The 18,399-nt window shown below is 50.1% G+C and overlaps 1 protein-coding gene across 1 annotated transcript in view; it reads right to left on the bottom strand.

Annotated features, from left to right (window-relative positions):
• Positions 1-1,011: 1,011 nt before the first annotated feature.
• LOC119950666 (pleckstrin homology domain-containing family G member 5-like) overlaps positions 1,012-18,399 on the bottom strand; it is a 98,734-nt gene continuing 81,346 nt past the window's right edge. Inside the window, exons 13-16 of the mRNA XM_038773288.1 lie at positions 10,397-10,512; positions 9,638-9,780; positions 2,327-3,262; positions 1,012-1,239 (exon numbers count right to left, since the gene is read on the bottom strand). Coding sequence (XP_038629216.1) covers positions 1,230-1,239; positions 2,327-3,262; positions 9,638-9,780; positions 10,397-10,512 — 1,205 coding nt within the window. The 3' untranslated portion in view covers positions 1,012-1,229. The remainder of the gene's footprint in view (positions 1,240-2,326; positions 3,263-9,637; positions 9,781-10,396; positions 10,513-18,399) is intronic.

Here is an 18,399-nt window from a genome sequence, read left to right as displayed (position 1 = left end):
TGCGTCTTACCCAGCTCCTCCCAGCTATACAGACCAGGCAACCCCTTTCCCTATCGGAGGGGGATTAACCCTCTCACCCACCTTCTCCCAGTTACAGACACCAGGCAGCCCCTTCCCCTATCGGAGGGGGATTAACCCTTTCATCCACCTCCTCCCAGTTACACACACCAGGCAGCCCCTTCCCCTATCGGAGGGGGGATTAACCCTCTCACCCCCTCCTCCCAGGTACACGCACAAAGCAGCCCCTTCCCCTATCAGAGGGAGGAGGGGATTAACCCTCTCACCCACCTCCTCCCAGTTACACACACCAGGCAGCCCCTTCCCCTATCGGAGGGAGGAGGGAAATTAACCCCCTCACCCACCTCCTCCCAGTTACACACACCAGGCAGCCCCTTCCCATATCGGAGGGGGATTAACCCCCTCAACCATCTCCCCCCAATTACACACACCAGGCAGCCCCTTACCCTATCAGAGGGGGATTAACCCCCTCACCCACCTCTTCCCAGTTATACACACCAGGCAGCCCCTTCCCCTATAGGAGGGGGATTAACCCTCTCATTCACTCCTCCCAGCTGTATCAAGAATGCTAAACCCGGTTACAGTAGAAAGGGGTTTTTAATACAGTAATTTTGCTGATTTATTTACAAGAGCTCGAGTCACTGAGTGTAGATGTTTCATTACAATTTAAACTGCCCCAGGCTGGGTTTTCACACAGAACAGAGGATCACCAGTCTATCAGAGACCGTCACAGAGAGGCAGAAAAAGAGAGAAGCGGAAGAGAGATAGCGACAGAGAGACAGAGACAGCGAGGCAGAAACAGAGAGACAGAGACAGAGGCAGAGAGAGACAGACCAAGAGAGGGCTGGAGATAGAGAGTGACAGGGATAGAGAGGGAGACAGAGACAGACAGATAGAGAAGGAGCCACAGGGAGAGAGACAGACAGAGAGAGAGTGACAGAGAGAGAAGGAGACAGAGAGAGTCAGAGAGACAGAGAGCAAGGGGGAGAGAGAGAGAGGGAAACAGGGATAGAGAGAGAAACAGAGAGACAGAGAGCGACAGAAAGAGGGAGAGAGAGAGCTAAGTGAGGGAGGAGGGGGGAGCTGGGCAACAGGTATAAACTTGGGTTTTGTCCCGCAGTTCAGGATTTACTCCTAATTCCTTCGATTCTCCTCTTCAGTCTGGGTTCCATTCATTCAGTAAGTTCAGGTAGTGAGTTTATCAGTAAATGTTAAACCTCCCTGTGGAGAGATGGCGGGAATACCGTTCATGAAACGCATTGACAATCCAAAGTAATATGTTGTGCTGCAGGGCTGTCCAACTCCCCTCGCCTTCTTCCCAAACTAAACCACATCATCTTCCCTCCACACCAGGTTGTTCCCAGCTGTCTGATCACAAGGAACCATCAAAGAACATCCCCCATCCTCCGCCCAAACTCCCCAGACACTGCCAGTGCTTGACGGGGACAATGGAGAGGGAGCTTTACTCTGTATCTAACCCCGTGCTGTACCTGTCCTGGGAGTGATTGATGTGGATAGTGTGGAGGGAGCTTTACTCTGTATCAAACCCCATGTTGTACCTGTCCTCGGAGTGTTTGATGGTGACAATGTGGAACTTGCTCTGTATCTAACACTGTGCTGTACCTGACCTGGGAGTGATTGATGGGGACAGTGTGGAGGGAGCTTTTCTCTGTATCTAACTCTGTGCTGTACCTGTCCTGGGAGTGTTTGATGGGGACAGTGTAGAGGGAACTTTACTCTGTACCTAACCCCGTGCTGTACCTGTCCTGGGAGTGTTTGATGGGGACAGTGTAGAGGGAGCTTTACTCTGTATCTAACCCCGTGCTGTACCTGTCCTGGGAGTGTTTGATGGGACAGAGTGGAAGGAGCTTTACTCTGTGTCTAACCCCGTGCTGTACCTGTCCTGGGAGTGTTTGATGGGGACAGTGTAGAGGGAGCTTTACTCTGTATCTAACCCTGTGTTGTACCTGTCCTGGGAGTGTTTGTTGGGGACAGTGTAGAGGGAGCTTTACTCTGTATCTAACACTGTGCTGTGCCTGTCCTGGGAGTGTTTGATGGGAACAGTGTAGAGGGAGCTTTACTCTGTATCTAACCCCGTGCTGTACCTGTCCTGGGAGTGTTTGATGGGGACAGTGCAGAGGGAGCTTTACTCTGTATCGAACCCCATGCTGTACCTGTCCTGGGAGTGTTTGATGGGGACAGTGTAGAGGGAGCTTTACTCTGTATCTAACCCCGTGCTGTACCTGTCCTGGGAGTGTTTGATGGGGCCAGTGTAAAGGGGAGATTTAGAGTGTAAATACTTGCTTACGATATGGTTAATGTAGAGTTAAGATTCAGAGGCGAGCGAATACGTTGGAGTTCAGCGAGTGTGAGGATCCGTTGGGGTGAGGTTACCGCTCCCGGCTTCTCTCCCTCCACCGCGTCCTGGGCGTCTCCGGCTTGCCCAGGCAGCCTGCCCTTCATTGCCTTGGCTCTCCTGAGGATTTCCATCACTTGACAGGGCCCAGAGGAGCTTGGATCCTCTCGCTCCCGCACCTCGGGGAGGTTCCAGTCTGGGGACTGCGGCTGCGAATTGGACCCTGAATCGGGATTGTCCTGAGCCCTGTCTGACACCGGGGCCTGGATTTTTAAACTCTCTGCAGTCTCTTCGTGGACTCTGTTTGAAAACTGGGACTGGATTACTGGCCCCTCCGAGGATTCGACTTGCTCACGGCCAACATCCTGGGACTGGATTAATGGCCCTTTTGTGGGTTCAGCCTTCTCAAAATCAACATCCTGGGGCTGGATTACTGGCCCCTCCATGGGTACGGCCTGCTCACGGCCAACATCCTGGGGCTGGATTACTGGCCCCTCCGTGGGTTCGGCCTGCTCACGGCCAACATCCTGGTACTGAAATATTGGCCCTTCCGTGGGTTCGGCCTGCTCACGGCCAACATCCTGGGGCTGGATTACTGGCCCATCCGTGGGTTCGGCCTGCTCACGGTCAACATCCTGCAACTGGATTTCTGGGCCCTCCGCACGCTGGCTTTGTTTGGGAGTTCCGTTCTCCTTCCTCAGCCGCCTCTCGATGACCCTCTGAGCGCCCACCCTTCCTGGGGAGCGACTGCGGCCAGGCAAGCATCGGCGGGGTGAACCTGGAGAGACACGGCCCTTCTTGGTCCGCTCGTCATCAGTCTCGGGATCGGGATTCTCTGGAGGTGTCAGGATAACCTGGGGAATGCGAGGGGAGCTTCTGTCTGAGAGGCTGCACAGGGAGAGACAAGAGGAAACACATTTCACTTCGATGTGGAGATGTTGGCGTTGGACTGGGGTGAGTACAATAAGTAGTCTTACAACACCAGGATTCCAGAAACATTTATATAGACAAAGCCAAAGATGCAATACGATACTTTGAATGCGAATCTTTGCGGGTAATTAAGTCGTTACAGGTACATAGAACATAGAACATAGAACAGTACAGCACAGAACAGGCCCTTCGGCCCTCGATGTTGTGCCGAGCAATGATCACCCTACTTAAACCCACGTAACCCGTATCCCAACAATCCTCCCATTAACCTTACACTACGGGCAATTTAGCATGGCCAATCCACCTAACCCGCACATCTTTGGACTGTGGGAGGAAACCGGAGCACCCGGAGGAAACCCACGCACACACGGGGAGGACGTGCAGACTCCACACAGACAGTGACCCAGCTGGGAATCGAACCTGGGACCCTGGAGCTGTGAAGCATTGATGCTAACCACCATGCTACCGTGAGGCCCCTACGGTACCTAAGGTACAGATGGAGCAGATTAAAGAGGTGTGAATTGTCTCAAGCCAAGCTAGGATGAGGGACCTGTAACAACCTAATTACCTGCAAAGACTCAATTTCAAAGTATCGTATTGCATATTTGACTTTGTCGATATAAATGTTTCTGGAACTCACCTCTTCATTCACCTGAGGAAGGATCAGTGCCCCGAAAGCTACTGATTCGAAACAAACCTGTTGGACTTTAATCTGGTGTTGTTAGACTTCTTACTACATTTCACTTCATCAGCGTGGAGCCAAGTTACCCAACTGGGGGTATCTCTGACCGCCTCGTTCTCCTTACACACAAATCTGCCAACCCTATAATAACCACCATTAGAATTGTGCACCTATTAAAGACCTGAGTTCAATCTAGCTTCCCGGTATTAGCCCCCAGCTTAATTTATCAGTGTTTTAAATGTTGAGGTTGTTGTTGAATTTGTTGGTGTTTTTCAATGTTGAGGTTGTTGTTGAATTTGAATTTCAGGGTGAGGTGGTATCAGAGTTGAGGGACTGAGGGAAAGATCGTTCAGAGTGAGGGAGGGTATTGGGGAGGGACTGAGGGAGAGATCATTCAGGGTGAGGGAGGGTGTCAGGGAGGGACTGAGGGAGCGACAATTCAGGGTGAGGAAGGGTATCGGGGAGAGACTGAGGGAATGACAATTCAGGGTGAGGGAGGGTGTTGGGGGAGAGAGTGAGGGAGAGATCGTTCAGGGCGAAGAAAGGTATCGGGGAAGGACTGAGGGAGCGACCATTCAGGGTGAGGAAGGGTGTCGGGGAGGGACTGAGGGAGCGACCATTCAGGGTGAGGGAGGATATCGGGGAGGGACTGAGGGGGGCGACCATTCAGGGTGAGGGAGGGTATCGGGGAGAGAGTGAGGGAGAGATCGTTCAGGGTGAGGGAGGGTGTCGAGGGAGAGAGTGAGGGAGAGATCATTCAGGGTGAGGGAGGATATCGGGGAGGGACTGAGGGAGAGATCGTTCCGGGTGAGGGAGGGTGCCGGGGGAGAGAGTGAGGGAGAGATCGTTCAGAGCGAGGGAGGGTATCGGGGAGGGACTGAGGGAACGATCATTCAGAGTGAGGGAGGGTATCAGGCAGGGACTGAGGGAGCGATCATTCAGGGTGAGGGAGGATATCGGGGAGAGAGTGAGGGAGAGATCGTTCAGGGTGAGGGAGGGTGTCGAGGGAGAAAGTGAGGGAGAGATCGTTCAGAGTGAGGGAGGGTATCGGGGAGGGACTGAGGGAGCGATCATTCAGGGTGAGGGAGGGTATGGGGAGGGACTGAGGGAGCAATCATTCAGAGTGAGGGAGGGTATTGGGGAGGGACTGAGGGAGCGATCATTCAGAGTGAGGGAGGGTATTGGGGAGGGACTGAGGGAGCGATCATTCAGAGTGAGGGAGGGTATCGGGGAGGGACTGAGGGAGCGATCATTCAGAGTGAGGGAGGGTGTCAGCAGAGGGACTGAGGGAGCGATCATTCAGGGCGAGGAAGGGTATCAGGGAGGGACTGAGGGAGAAATCACTCAGGCTCCTGGAGGGTATCGGGGAGGGACTGAGGGCAAGGCCATTCAGGGCGAGGAAGGGTATAAGGGAGGGACTGAGGGAGAGATCATTCAGGCTCCTGGAGGGTTTCGGGGAGGGACTGAGGGCAAGGTCATTCAGGGCGAGGAAGGATATAGAATATAGAACATAGAACAGTACAGCACAGAACAGGCCCTTCGGCCCTCAATGTTGTGCCGAGCCATGATCGCCCTACTCAAACCCACGTATCCACCCTATACCCGTAACCCAACAACCCCCCCCTTAACCTTACTTTTATTAGGACACTACGGGCAATTTAGCATGGCCAATCCACCTAACCCGCACATCTTTGGACTGTGGGAGGAAACCGGAGCACCCGGAGGAAACCCACGCACACACGGGGAGGACGTGCAGACTCCACACAGACAGTGACCCAGCCGGGAATCGAACCTGGGACCCTGGAGCTGTGAAGCATTTATGCTAACCACCATACTACCCTGCTGCCCCTGGTGAGGAAGTGAGGGAGAGACCCTTCAGGGTGAGGGGGAGTTTTAAGGGAGGGACTGAAGGAACGATTGTTTGGGGAGAGGGGGTATCGGGGAGGGACTGAGGAAGAGATCGTTCAGGTGAGGGAGGGTATCGGTGGGGTGAGTGTCTGACGGAGAGATAATTGAGGGAGAGGGAGGGTGTCAGGTTTGAGGGACTGAGGGAGAGATCCTTCAGGGTGAGGAAAGTTATAGGGGGAGGAGACTGAGGGAGATATCATTCAGGGTGAGGGGGTATTGAGGAGAGGGACTGAGGGAGATAACATTGAGAATGAGGTCGGGTGTTGGGGGAGAGGGGGAGACTGAGGGATATATTATTCAGGGTGAGCGAGGGTATCGGCAGGAGGGCTGAGGGAGATATCGTCCAGGATGAGATAAGTTATTGGGAGAGAGGAGGCACTTTGCGAGATATTCGAAGAGGGAGGGAGGGTGGGTACTGAGGGGGATTTTGATGGGGAGAGGACTGAGGGCCGTATCATTGAGGGTGAGGTAGAGTATAGGGGGAGGTGGAGAGACTGAGGGAGAGATCATTTATTGTTCCCATAACAGAGACTTGGGAAGGGCAGGACAGGATTGGCAGATGTTTCAGGCGGGATAGAGGGGGTGTCAAAGGGGTGGGGAGTTTCACTACTGGTTAAGGAGAATATCACAGCTATACTTCGGGAGGACCCCTCAGAGGGCTCTTACTGCAAGGCAATCCGGGTAGAGCTCAGGAATAGAAAGGGTGTAGTCACAATGTTGAGGGTTTACTGTAGGCTTCACAACAGCCAGCAGGAGATAGAGGAACAGATATGTAGGCAGATTTTGGCAAGATGTAAAAGTAATAGGGTTGTTATGGTGAGTAATTTTAACTTCCCCTACATTGACTGGGGCTCACTTAGTGTTAGGGGCATGGATAGGGCAGAGTTTGTGAGGAGAATCCAAGAGGGCTTCTTGAAACAATATGTAGATAGTCCAACTATCTCTCAGTTATCTATGGGGCCAGACTAGACCTGTTATTGGGGAATGACCCTGGCTAGGTGGTCGATGTTTCAATAGGGGAGCAGTTTGGGAATAGTGACCACAATTCAGTAAGCTTTAAGATACTGATGGATAAAGATAAGTGCAGTCCTCAGGTGAAGGTGCTAAATTGAGGAAAGGCTAATTACAACAATATCTGACAGGAACTGAAGAATGTAGATTGGGGGAAGATGTTTGAGGCAAATCAATATCCGGCATGTGGGAGGCTTTCAAGTGTAAGTTGACAGGACAGGCACATTCCTGTAAGGATGAAGGATAAGTATGGCAAGTTTCAGGAACATCAGATGACAAGAAATATTGTGAGCCTAGTCAAAAAGAAAGCATTTATCAAGGCTAAGAGGCTGGGAACACTCAAAGCAAGTGTGGAATACAAGGAAAACAAAAAGAATCTTAAGCAAGGAGTCGGGAGTGCTAAAAGGGGTCACAAAAAGTCATTGGCCAGCAGATTAAGGACAATCCCAAGGTTTTTTATACATATATAAGAGGGTAGCCAGGGACAAGGTTGGTCCACTCAAGAACAGGGAGTGAATCGATGCGTGGAGCCAGAGGAAATGGGCAAGGTATTAAGTGAACACTTTGCATCACCATTCACCAAAGAAAAGGACTTGATGGATGATGAGTCTGGGAAAGGGTATGTAGATAGTTTGGGTCACGTTGAGATTAAAAAGGAGGAGGTCTTGACAAATATTAAGGTAGACAAGCCCCCAGGGCCTGATGGATATACCCCAGAATACTGAGGGAAGCAAGGGAGGAAATTGCTGGAGCCTTGAGAGAAATCTTTGTATCCTCACTGGCTACAGGGGACGTCCCAGAGTTTTGGAGAATAGCTAATGCTGTTCCTTTGTTTCAGAAGGATAGCAAGAATAATCCAGCTAATTACAGGCCTTGGGCGAAATTCTCCGACCCTCAGCAGGGTCGGAGAATCGCCTGGGGGCGCCTAAAATCCCGCCCCCGCCGTGGCAGAGATTCTCCACCACCCAGGAAGTGGCGGCGGCGGAAACTCGCCACTCCGATCGGAGAGGCCCCTGCGGTGATTCTCCGGCCCGGATGGGCCGAAGTCCCGCCGCTGGGAGGCCTCTCCCGCCGCCGAGGTTTAAACCTCCTCTGGAATGGCGGGCTCAGCGGCGCGAGCAGGCCCCCGGGGTCCTGGGGGGGGCGGGGGGCGATCGAACCCCGGGGGGTGCTCCAACGGTGGCCTGGCCCGCGATTGGGGCCACCGCTCAGACTGCGGGCCAGTGCCCTGGCTGCACTATGTTCTTCCACGGCCGCCACAGCCTCTGCCATGGTGGAGGCGGAAGAGAACCCCACATCGCGCATGCACCGACAGTGACGTCAGTGGCCAGCTGCCGCTAGCGTCACTGCCGGCGCATGCGCGGACCAGCGAAAGCCTTTCGGCCAGCCCCGCTGCCGGGGGCGCCGTTCTTTTGCGCCAGTCTTCTGGTGGCAACCGCTCCGGCGCGGGGCTGGCCCCCAAAGGTGGGGAGAATTCCCCACCTTTGGGGAGGCACGACCCCTGAGTGGTTGGCGCCACTCCCCTACTCCGGGACCCTCCGTCACGCTGGGTAGGGGAGAATGCCGCCCCTTATGTCAGTCGTAGGGAAATTATTGGAGAGGATTCTTCAAGACAGGATTTACTTCCACTTGGAAATGAGTGGACGTATTAGTGAGAGGTAAATGGTTTTGTGAAGGGGAAGCCGTGTCCCACTACCTTGATCCAGTTTTTCGAGAAAGTGACGAAGATGATTGATGAGGGTAGGGCAGTGGATATTGTCTACATGGACTTTCGTAACGCCTTTGACAGGGTCCCTCATGGCAGACTAGTATAGAAGGCGAAGTTGCACAGGATCAGAGGTGAGCTGGCAAGATGGATACAGACTGGCTCAGTAATAGGAGACAGAGGGTAGCAGTGGAAGGGGGTGTTTCTGAATGGAGGGCTGTGACTAGTGCCATTCCTCAGGGATCAGTGCTGGGACCTTTGCTGTTTGTAATATATAAAATGATTTGGAGGAAAATGTAACTGGTTTGATTAGTAAGTTTGCGGACGGCACAAAAGTTGGTAGAATTGCAAATAGGACCTTCGGAGGATACAGCAGGTATAGATCAGTTGGAGACTTGGGCGGAGAGATGGCAGATGGTGTTTAATCTGGACAAATGTGAGGTAATGCATTTTGGAAGCTCTAATACATGTCAGAATCTTTAAGAGTATTGATAGGCAGAGGGATCTGGGTACACAAGTACACAGGTCACTGAAAGTAGCAACGCAGGTGGAGAAGGTAGTCATGCTTGCCTTCATCAGCCAGGCATTGAGTTTAAAAATTGGCAAGTCATGTTGCAGCTTTATAGAATCTTAGTTAGGCCGCACTTGGAGTATAGTGTTCAATTCTAGTTGCCTCACTACCAGAAGGATGTGGAGGCTTTGGAGAGGGTACAGAAAAGGCTTACCAGGTTATTGCCTGGTATGGAGGGCATTAGCCACAAGGAGAGGTTGGAGAAACTTGGCTTGTTCTTCTGGAATGACGGAGGCTGAGGGGCGACCTGATAGAAGTCTACAAGATTATGAGAGTACTGAAGGGGGTATGACTGAGGGGGCTGAGGGAGTGATCAGTCAGTGAGGGAGGGAGTGAAGGTACTGAGGGGGTTATTGTGCGAAGGGGACTAAGGGTGAGATCGGTCACACCAATGACACTGGGGCTGCACGGCACTGAAACCTGCTTGTCAACTCAAACATGGGCATTCGGACATACCTGACGTCTCCATTGCTGGGATTTCTCCGACAGAGATTGGGGGAATTCCGATCTCGAATCGCGGATTCCTGATTCTCCTGCATCTGTTTAAATTGTGCCTGACACATCCAGGCTTCTCGTGATCGCAGCAACTCTAACTGTTTCTGTGTGAATAAAATTCACCTGTCTCAGATCCTCCATTACTTCAATCCAACCTTCAACATTTCATCCCTGGATTGGGAATCAGGAATAGAAACCCGGGCTGATTCACCCCCTCCTTAACCCAGGGTCACTGGACAGGGATCAGGAGCAGGAACTCGAGCTGATTCACCCCCTCCCTAACCCAGGGTCACTGGACAGGGATCAGGAGCAGGAACCCGGGCTGATTCACCCCCTCCCTAACCCAGGGTCACTGGACAGTGATCAGGAGCAGGAACCCAGGATGATTCACCCCCTCCCTAACCCAGGGCTCACTGGACAGGGATCAGGAGCAGGAACCTGGGCTGATTCACCCCCTCCCTAACCCAGGGCTCACTGGACAGGGATCAGGAGCAGGAACCCGGGCTGATTCACCCCCTCCCTAACCCAGGGTCACTGGACTGGGATCAGGAGCAGGAACCCAGGATGATTCACCCCCTCCCTAACCCAGGGCTCACTGGACAGGGATCAGGAGCAATAATCGGGTTGATTCCCATCCCCCTGCCACCACATCATCTCATTTAATTAATGCTCTAAACCTTAACAAATGTCTTCACATCTATTTTCAAATTCTGTACTCACCTGGGCTGCAGAGAGACTGTCTATCCAATCTTTACAGAGACTACTGCTCGGAGCCTGGAATGTGTAGGCAGCAACCACACTGTGTAACTCATTCACATACATCAGGAGAAAGGTACCTGCACAGCAAGAATCCATCAGCATTACAGTCAAATGTATTTCTAACCTCGTGCTGTACCTGCCCTGGGAGAGTTTGATGGGCACAGTGTAGAGGGAGCTTTACTCTGTATCTAACCCCGTGCTGTACCTGCCCTGGGAGTGTTTGATGGGAGAAGTGTAGAGGGAGCTTTACTCTGTATCTAACCCCGTGCTGTACCTTCCCTGGGAGTGTTTGTTGGTGACAGTGTAGAGGTAGCTTTACTCTGTATATAACTCTGTGCTGTACGTGTCCTAGGAGTATTTGATGAGGACAGTGTCGAGGGAGTTTTACTCTGTATCTTGCCCAGTGTTGTACCAATCCTGAGAGTGTTGCAGTGTTGAGGGCTGCAATGTGGAGGATTGCCACGTTGAAGGTTGCAATGTTGAGTGTTGTGATGTTGAGCGTTGTGACATTGAGGGTTATGACATCGATGGTTGTGACATTTAGTGTTGCGAAATTGAATGTTGCGATATTGAGCGTTGTGATATTGAGCGTTGTGATGTTGAGCGTTGTGATGTTGAGCATTGTGGTGTTGAGTTTTGCGCTGTTGAGGATTGCGATGTTGAGCGTTACGAAGTTGAGGATTGTGACATTCAGTGTTACAACATTAAGTGTTGTGATGTTGAGTGTTGTGATGTTGAGTATTGTGACATTGAGTGTTGCAATCGTGAGTGTTGTGATATTGAGTGTTGTGGGTTGCTATGTTGAGGGTTACGATGTTGAGGGTTGCGATGTTGAGATTTGCGATGTTGAGTGTTGCGATGTTGAGGCTTGCCATGTTGAGTGTTGCGATGTTGAGGGTTGCGATGTTGAGGGTTGCAATGTTGAGGGTTGCGATGTTGAGTGTTGTAATGTTGAGGCTTGCCATGTTGTGTGTTGTGATGTTGAGTGTTGTGATGTTGAGGGTTGCGATGTTGAGGGTTGCGATGTTGAGGGTTGCTATGTTGAGACTTTCAGGGTGATGATGTGGAGTGTTGCGATGTTGAGGGTTGCAATGTTGAGTGTTGCGATGTTGAGGGTTGCAATGTTGAGTGTTGCCATGTTGAGTGTTGCGATGTTGAGTGTTGCGATGTTGAGTGTTGCAATGTTGAGGGTTGCAATGTTGAGGGTTGCCATGTTGCGGTTGTGATGTTGAGTGTTATGATGTTGAGGGTTGCAATGTTGAGTGTTGCGATATTGAGTTTTGCTATGTTGAGTGTTGCGATGTTGAGTGTTGCGATGTTGAGTGTTGCGATGTTGAGTGTTGCGATGTTGAGTGTTGCGATATTGAGTTTTGCGATGTTGAGGGTTGCCATGTTGAGTGTTGCGATGTTGAGGCTTGCCATGTTGAGTGTTGCGATGTTGAGGGCTGCGATGTTGAGGGTTGCGATGTTGAGGGTTGCGATGTTGAGGGTTGCGATGTTGAGGGTTGCGATGTTGAGTGTTGCGATGTTGAGTGTTGCGATGTTGAGTGTTGTGATGTTAAGGCTTGCCATGTTGAGTGTTGCCGTGTTGACATTTTCTAGGTGACGATGTTGAGTGTTGCGGTGTTGGGGGTTGCGTTGTTGAGTGTTGACATGTTGAGTGTTGGGATGTTGAGGGTTGGGATGTTGAGGGTTGTGATGTTGAGTGTTGCAATGTTGAGAGTTGGGGTGGTGAGGGTTGGGATGTTGAGTGTTGTGATGTTGAGTGTTGCAATGTTGAGAGTTGGGATGTTGAGGGTTGGGATGTTGAGGGTTGGGATGTTGAGGGTTGGGATGTTGAGGGTTGGGATGTTGAGTGTTGTGATGTTGAGTGTTGGGATGTTGAGTGTTGCGGTGTTGGGGGTTGCCATGTTGAGTGTTGCGGTGTTGGGGGTTGCGTTGTTGAGTGTTGTGATGTTGAGTGTTGCCATGTTGAGTGTTGCCATGTTGAGTGTTGCAATGTTGAGAGTTGGGATGTTGAGGGTTGCGATGCTGAGGTTGCGATGTTGAGTGTTGTGATGTTGAGTGTTGTGATGTTGAGGGTTGTGATGTTGAGTGTTGTGATGTTGAGGGTTGTGATGTTGAGGGTTGTGATGTTGAGGGTTGTGATGTTGAGGGTTGTGATGTTGAGGGTTGTGATGTTGAGGGTTTGGATGTTGAGTGTTGTGATGTTGGGTGTTGCAATGTTGAGGGTTGTGATGTTGAGAGTTGTGATGTTGAGGGTTGTGATGTTGAGGGTTTTGATGTTGAGTGTTGTGATGTTGGATGTTGCAATGTTGAGGGTTGTGATGTTGAGGGTTGTGATGTTGAGGGTTTCGAAGTTGAGGATTGTGATGTTGGGTGTTGCAATGTTGAGGGTTGTGATGTTGAGGGTTGCGATGTTGAGGGTTGTGATGTTGATGGTTGTGATGTTGAGGGTTGTGATGTTGAGGGTTTGGATGTTGAGTGTTGTGATATTGGGTGTTGCAATGTTGAGGGTTGTGATGTTGAGGGTTGTGATGTTGAAGGTTGTGATGTTGAGGGTTGTGATGTGGAGGGTTGTGATGTTGAGGGTTTTGATGTTGAGTGTTGAGATGTTGAGGGTTACGATGCTGAGGTTGCGATGTTGAGGGTTGTGATGTTAAGGTTTGTGATGTTGAGGGTTGTGATGTTGAGTGTTGTGATGTTGAGGGTTGTGATGTTGAGGGCTGTGATGTTAAGGTTTGTCATGTTGAGGGTTGTGATGTTGAGGGTTGTGATGTTGAGGGTTGCGATGTTGAGGGTGGCGATGTTGGGGGTTGCAATGTTGAGTGTTGCGATGCTGAGGTTGCAATGTTGAGGGTTGTGATGTTGAGGGTTGTGATGTTGAGGGTTGTTATGTGGAGGGTTGTGATGTTGAGTGTTGTGATGTTGGGTGTTGTGATGTTGGGGGTTGCAATGTTGAAGGCTGTGATGTTGAGGGTTGTGATGTTGAGTATTGTGATGTTGGGGGTTGTGATGTTGAGGGTTTCGATGTTGAGTGTTGTGATGTTGAAGGTTGTGATGTTGAGGGTTGTGATGTTGAAGGTTGTGATGTTGAGGGTTTCGATGTTGGGGGGTTGCCATGTTGAGTGTTGCGATGTTGAGGGTTGTGATGTTGAGGGTTGTGATGTTGAGGATTGTGATGTTGAGTGTTGCGATGTTGGGGGTTGCCATGTTGAGGGCTGTGATGTTGAGGGTTGTGATGTTGAGGGTTGTGATGTTGGGGGTTGTGATGTTGAGGGTTTCGATGTTGAGTGTTGTGATGTTGAGGGTTGCGGTGTTGGGGGTTGCCATGTTGAGTGTTGCGGTGTTGGGGGTTGCGTTGTTGAGTGTTGTGATGTTGAGTGTTGCCATGTTGAGTGTTGCCATGTTGAGTGTTGCAATGTTGAGAGTTGGGATGTTGAGGGTTGCGATGCTGAGGTTGCGATGTTGAGTGTTGTGATGTTGAGGGTTGTGATGTTGAGTGTTGTGATGTTGAGGGTTGTGATGTTGAGGGTTGTGATGTTGAGGGTTGTGATGTTGAGGGTTGTGATGTTGAGGGTTTGGATGTTGAGTGTTGTGATGTTGGGTGTTGCAATGTTGAGGGTTGTGATGTTGAGAGTTGTGATGTTGAGGGTTGTGATGTTGAGGGTTTTGATGTTGAGTGTTGTGATGTTGGATGTTGCAATGTTGAGGGTTGTGATGTTGAGGGTTGTGATGTTGAGGGTTTCGAAGTTGAGGATTGTGATGTTGGGTGTTGCAATGTTGAGGGTTGTGATGTTGAGGGTTGCGATGTTGAGGGTTGTGATGTTGATGGTTGTGATGTTGAGGGTTGTGATGTTGAGGGTTTGGATGTTGAGTGTTGTGATATTGGGTGTTGCAATGTTGAGGGTTGTGATGTTGAGGGTTGTGATGTTGAAGGTTGTGATGTTGAGGGTTGTGATGTGGAGGGTTGTGATGTTGAGGGTTTTGATGTTGAGTGTTGAGATGTTGAGGGTTACGATGCTGAGGTTGCGATGTTGAGGGTTGTGATGTTAAGGTTTGTGATGTTGAGGGTTGTGATGTTGAGTGTTGTGATGTTGAGGGTTGTGATTTTGAGGGCTGTGATGTTAAGGTTTGTCATGTTGAGGGTTGTGATGTTGAGAGTTGTGATGTTGAGGGTTGCGATGTTGAGGGTGGCGATGTTGGGGGTTGCAATGTTGAGTGTTGCGATGCTGAGGTTGCAATGTTGAGGGTTGTGATGTTGAGGGTTGTGATGTTGAGGGTTGTTATGTGGAGGGTTGTGATGTTGAGTGTTGTGATGTTGGGTGTTGTGATGTTGGGGGTTGCAATGTTGAAGGCTGTGATGTTGAGGGTTGTGATGTTGAGTATTGTGATGTTGGGGGTTGTGGTGTTGAGGGTTTCGATGTTGAGTGTTGTGATGTTGAAGGTTGTGATGTTGAGGGTTGTGATGTTGAAGGTTGTGATGTTGAGGGTTTCGATGTTGGGGGTTGCCATGTTGAGTGTTGCGATGTTGAGGGTTGTGATGTTGAGGGTTGTGATGTTGAGGGTTGTGATGTTGAGTGTTGCGATGTTGGGGGTTGCCATGTTGAGGGCTGTGATGTTGAGGGTTGTGATGTTGAGTGTTGTGATGTTGGGGGTTGTGATGTTGAGGGTTTCGATGTTGAGTGTTGTGATGTTGAGGGTTGTGATGTTGAGGGTTGTGATGTTGAAGGTTGTGATGTTGAAGGCTGTGATGTTGAGTGTTGCGATGTTGGGGGTTGCCATGTTGAGTGTTGCGATGTTGAGGGTTGTGATGTTGAGGGTTGTGATGTTGAAGGTTGTGATGTTGAGGGATTCGATGTTGGGGGTTGCCATGTTGAGTGTTGCGATGTTGAGGGTTGTGATGTTGAGGGTTGTGATGTTGAGGGTTGCGATGTTGAGGGTTGTGATGTTGATGGTTGTGATGTTGAGGGTTGTGATGTTGAGGGTTTGGATGTTGAGTGTTGTGATATTGGGTGTTGCAATGTTGAGGGTTGTGATGTTGAGGGTTGTGATGTTGAAGGTTGTGATGTTGAGGGTTGTGATGTGGAGGGTTGTGATGTTGAGGGTTTTGATGTTGAGTGTTGAGATGTTGAGGGTTACGATGCTGAGGTTGCGATGTTGAGGGTTGTGATGTTAAGGTTTGTGATGTTGAGGGTTGTGATGTTGAGTGTTGTGATGTTGAGGGTTGTGATGTTGAGGGCTGTGATGTTAAGGTTTGTCATGTTGAGGGTTGTGATGTTGAGGGTTGTGATGTTGAGGGTTGCGATGTTGAGGGTGGCGATGTTGGGGGTTGCAATGTTGAGTGTTGCGATGCTGAGGTTGCAATGTTGAGGGTTGTGATGTTGAGGGTTGTGATGTTGAGGGTTGTTATGTGGAGGGTTGTGATGTTGAGTGTTGTGATGTTGGGTGTTGTGATGTTGGGGGTTGCAATGTTGAAGGCTGTGATGTTGAGGGTTGTGATGTTGAGTATTGTGATGTTGGGGGTTGTGATGTTGAGGGTTTCGATGTTGAGTGTTGTGATGTTGAAGGTTGTGATGTTGAGGGTTGTGATGTTGAAGGTTGTGATGTTGAGGGTTTCGATGTTGGGGGTTGCCATGTTGAGTGTTGCGATGTTGAGGGTTGTGATGTTGAGGGTTGTGATGTTGAGGATTGTGATGTTGAGTGTTGCGATGTTGGGGGTTGCCATGTTGAGGGCTGTGATGTTGAGGGTTGTGATGTTGAGGGTTGTGATGTTGGGGGTTGTGATGTTGAGGGTTTCGATGTTGAGTGTTGTGATGTTGAGGGTTGCGGTGTTGGGGGTTGCCATGTTGAGTGTTGCGGTGTTGGGGGTTGCGTTGTTGAGTGTTGTGATGTTGAGTGTTGCCATGTTGAGTGTTGCCATGTTGAGTGTTGCAATGTTGAGAGTTGGGATGTTGAGGGTTGCGATGCTGAGGTTGCGATGTTGAGTGTTGTGATGTTGAGTGTTGTGATGTTGAGGGTTGTGATGTTGAGTGTTGTGATGTTGAGGGTTGTGATGTTGAGGGTTGTGATGTTGAGGGTTGTGATGTTGAGGGTTGTGATGTTGAGGGTTTGGATGTTGAGTGTTGTGATGTTGGGTGTTGCAATGTTGAGGGTTGTGATGTTGAGGGTTGTGATGTTGAGGGTTGTGATGTTGAGGGTTTTGATGTTGAGTGTTGTGATGTTGGATGTTGCAATGTTGAGGGTTGTGATGTTGAGGGTTGTGATGTTGAGGGTTTCGAAGTTGAGGATTGTGATGTTGGGTGTTGCAATGTTGAGGGTTGTGATGTTGAGGGTTGCGATGTTGAGGGTTGTGATGTTGAGGGTTGTGATGTTGAGGGTTGTGATGTTGAGGGTTTGGATGTTGAGTGTTGTGATATTGGGTGTTGCAATGTTGAGGGTTGTGATGTTGAGGGTTGTGATGTTGAAGGTTGTGATGTTGAGGGTTGTGATGTGGAGGGTTGTGATGTTGAGGGTTTTGATGTTGAGTGTTGAGATGTTGAGGGTTACGATGCTGAGGTTGCGATGTTGAGGGTTGTGATGTTAAGGTTTGTGATGTTGAGGGTTGTGATGTTGAGTGTTGTGATGTTGAGGGTTGTGATTTTGAGGGCTGTGATGTTAAGGTTTGTCATGTTGAGGGTTGTGATGTTGAGAGTTGTGATGTTGAGGGTTGCGATGTTGAGGGTGGCGATGTTGGGGGTTGCAATGTTGAGTGTTGCGATGCTGAGGTTGCAATGTTGAGGGTTGTGATGTTGAGGGTTGTGATGTTGAGGGTTGTTATGTGGAGGGTTGTGATGTTGAGTGTTGTGATGTTGGGTGTTGTGATGTTGGGGGTTGCAATGTTGAAGGCTGTGATGTTGAGGGTTGTGATGTTGAGTATTGTGATGTTGGGGGTTGTGGTGTTGAGGGTTTCGATGTTGAGTGTTGTGATGTTGAAGGTTGTGATGTTGAGGGTTGTGATGTTGAAGGTTGTGATGTTGAGGGTTTCGATGTTGGGGGTTGCCATGTTGAGTGTTGCGATGTTGAGGGTTGTGATGTTGAGGGTTGTGATGTTGAGGGTTGTGATGTTGAGTGTTGCGATGTTGGGGGTTGCCATGTTGAGGGCTGTGATGTTGAGGGTTGTGATGTTGAGTGTTGTGATGTTGGGGGTTGTGATGTTGAGGGTTTCGATGTTGAGTGTTGTGATGTTGAGGGTTGTGATGTTGAGGGTTGTGATGTTGAAGGTTGTGATGTTGAAGGCTGTGATGTTGAGTGTTGCGATGTTGGGGGTTGCCATGTTGAGTGTTGCGATGTTGAGGGTTGTGATGTTGAGGGTTGTGATGTTGAAGGTTGTGATGTTGAGGGATTCGATGTTGGGGGTTGCCATGTTGAGTGTTGCGATGTTGAGGGTTGTGATGTTGAGGGTTGTGATGTTGAGGGTTGTGATGTTGAGTGTTGCGATGTTGGGGGTTGCCATGTTGAGTGTTGCGATGTTGAGCGTTGTGATGTTGAGGGTTGTGATGTTGGGGGTTGTGATGTTGAGGGTTGTGATGTTGAGTGTTGCGATGTTGGGGGTTGCCATGTTGAGTGTTGCGATGTTGAGGGTTGTGATGTTGAGGGTTGTGATGTTGGGTGTTGTGATGTTGAGTGTTGCGAAGTTGGGGGTTGTGATGTTGAGGGTTGTGATGTTGAGTGTTGCGATGTTGGGGGTTGCCATGTTGAGTGTTGCGATGTTGAGGGTTGTGATGTTGAGGGTTGTGATGTTGAAGGTTGTGATGTTGAGGGTTGTGATGTTGGGGGTTGCAATGTTGAGTGTTGCGATGCTGAGGTTGCGATGTAGAGGGCTGTGATGTTGAGGGTTGTGATGTTGAGGGTTGTGATGCTGAGGTTGCGATGTTGAGGGCTGTGATGTTGAGGGTTGTGATGTTGAGGGCTGTGATGTTGAG

This window comes from Scyliorhinus canicula, chromosome 16, assembly GCF_902713615.1.
Source record: "Scyliorhinus canicula chromosome 16, sScyCan1.1, whole genome shotgun sequence".
NCBI lineage: Eukaryota > Metazoa > Chordata > Chondrichthyes > Carcharhiniformes > Scyliorhinidae > Scyliorhinus > Scyliorhinus canicula.
This window is presented reverse-complemented; position numbering and strand designations above follow the sequence as displayed.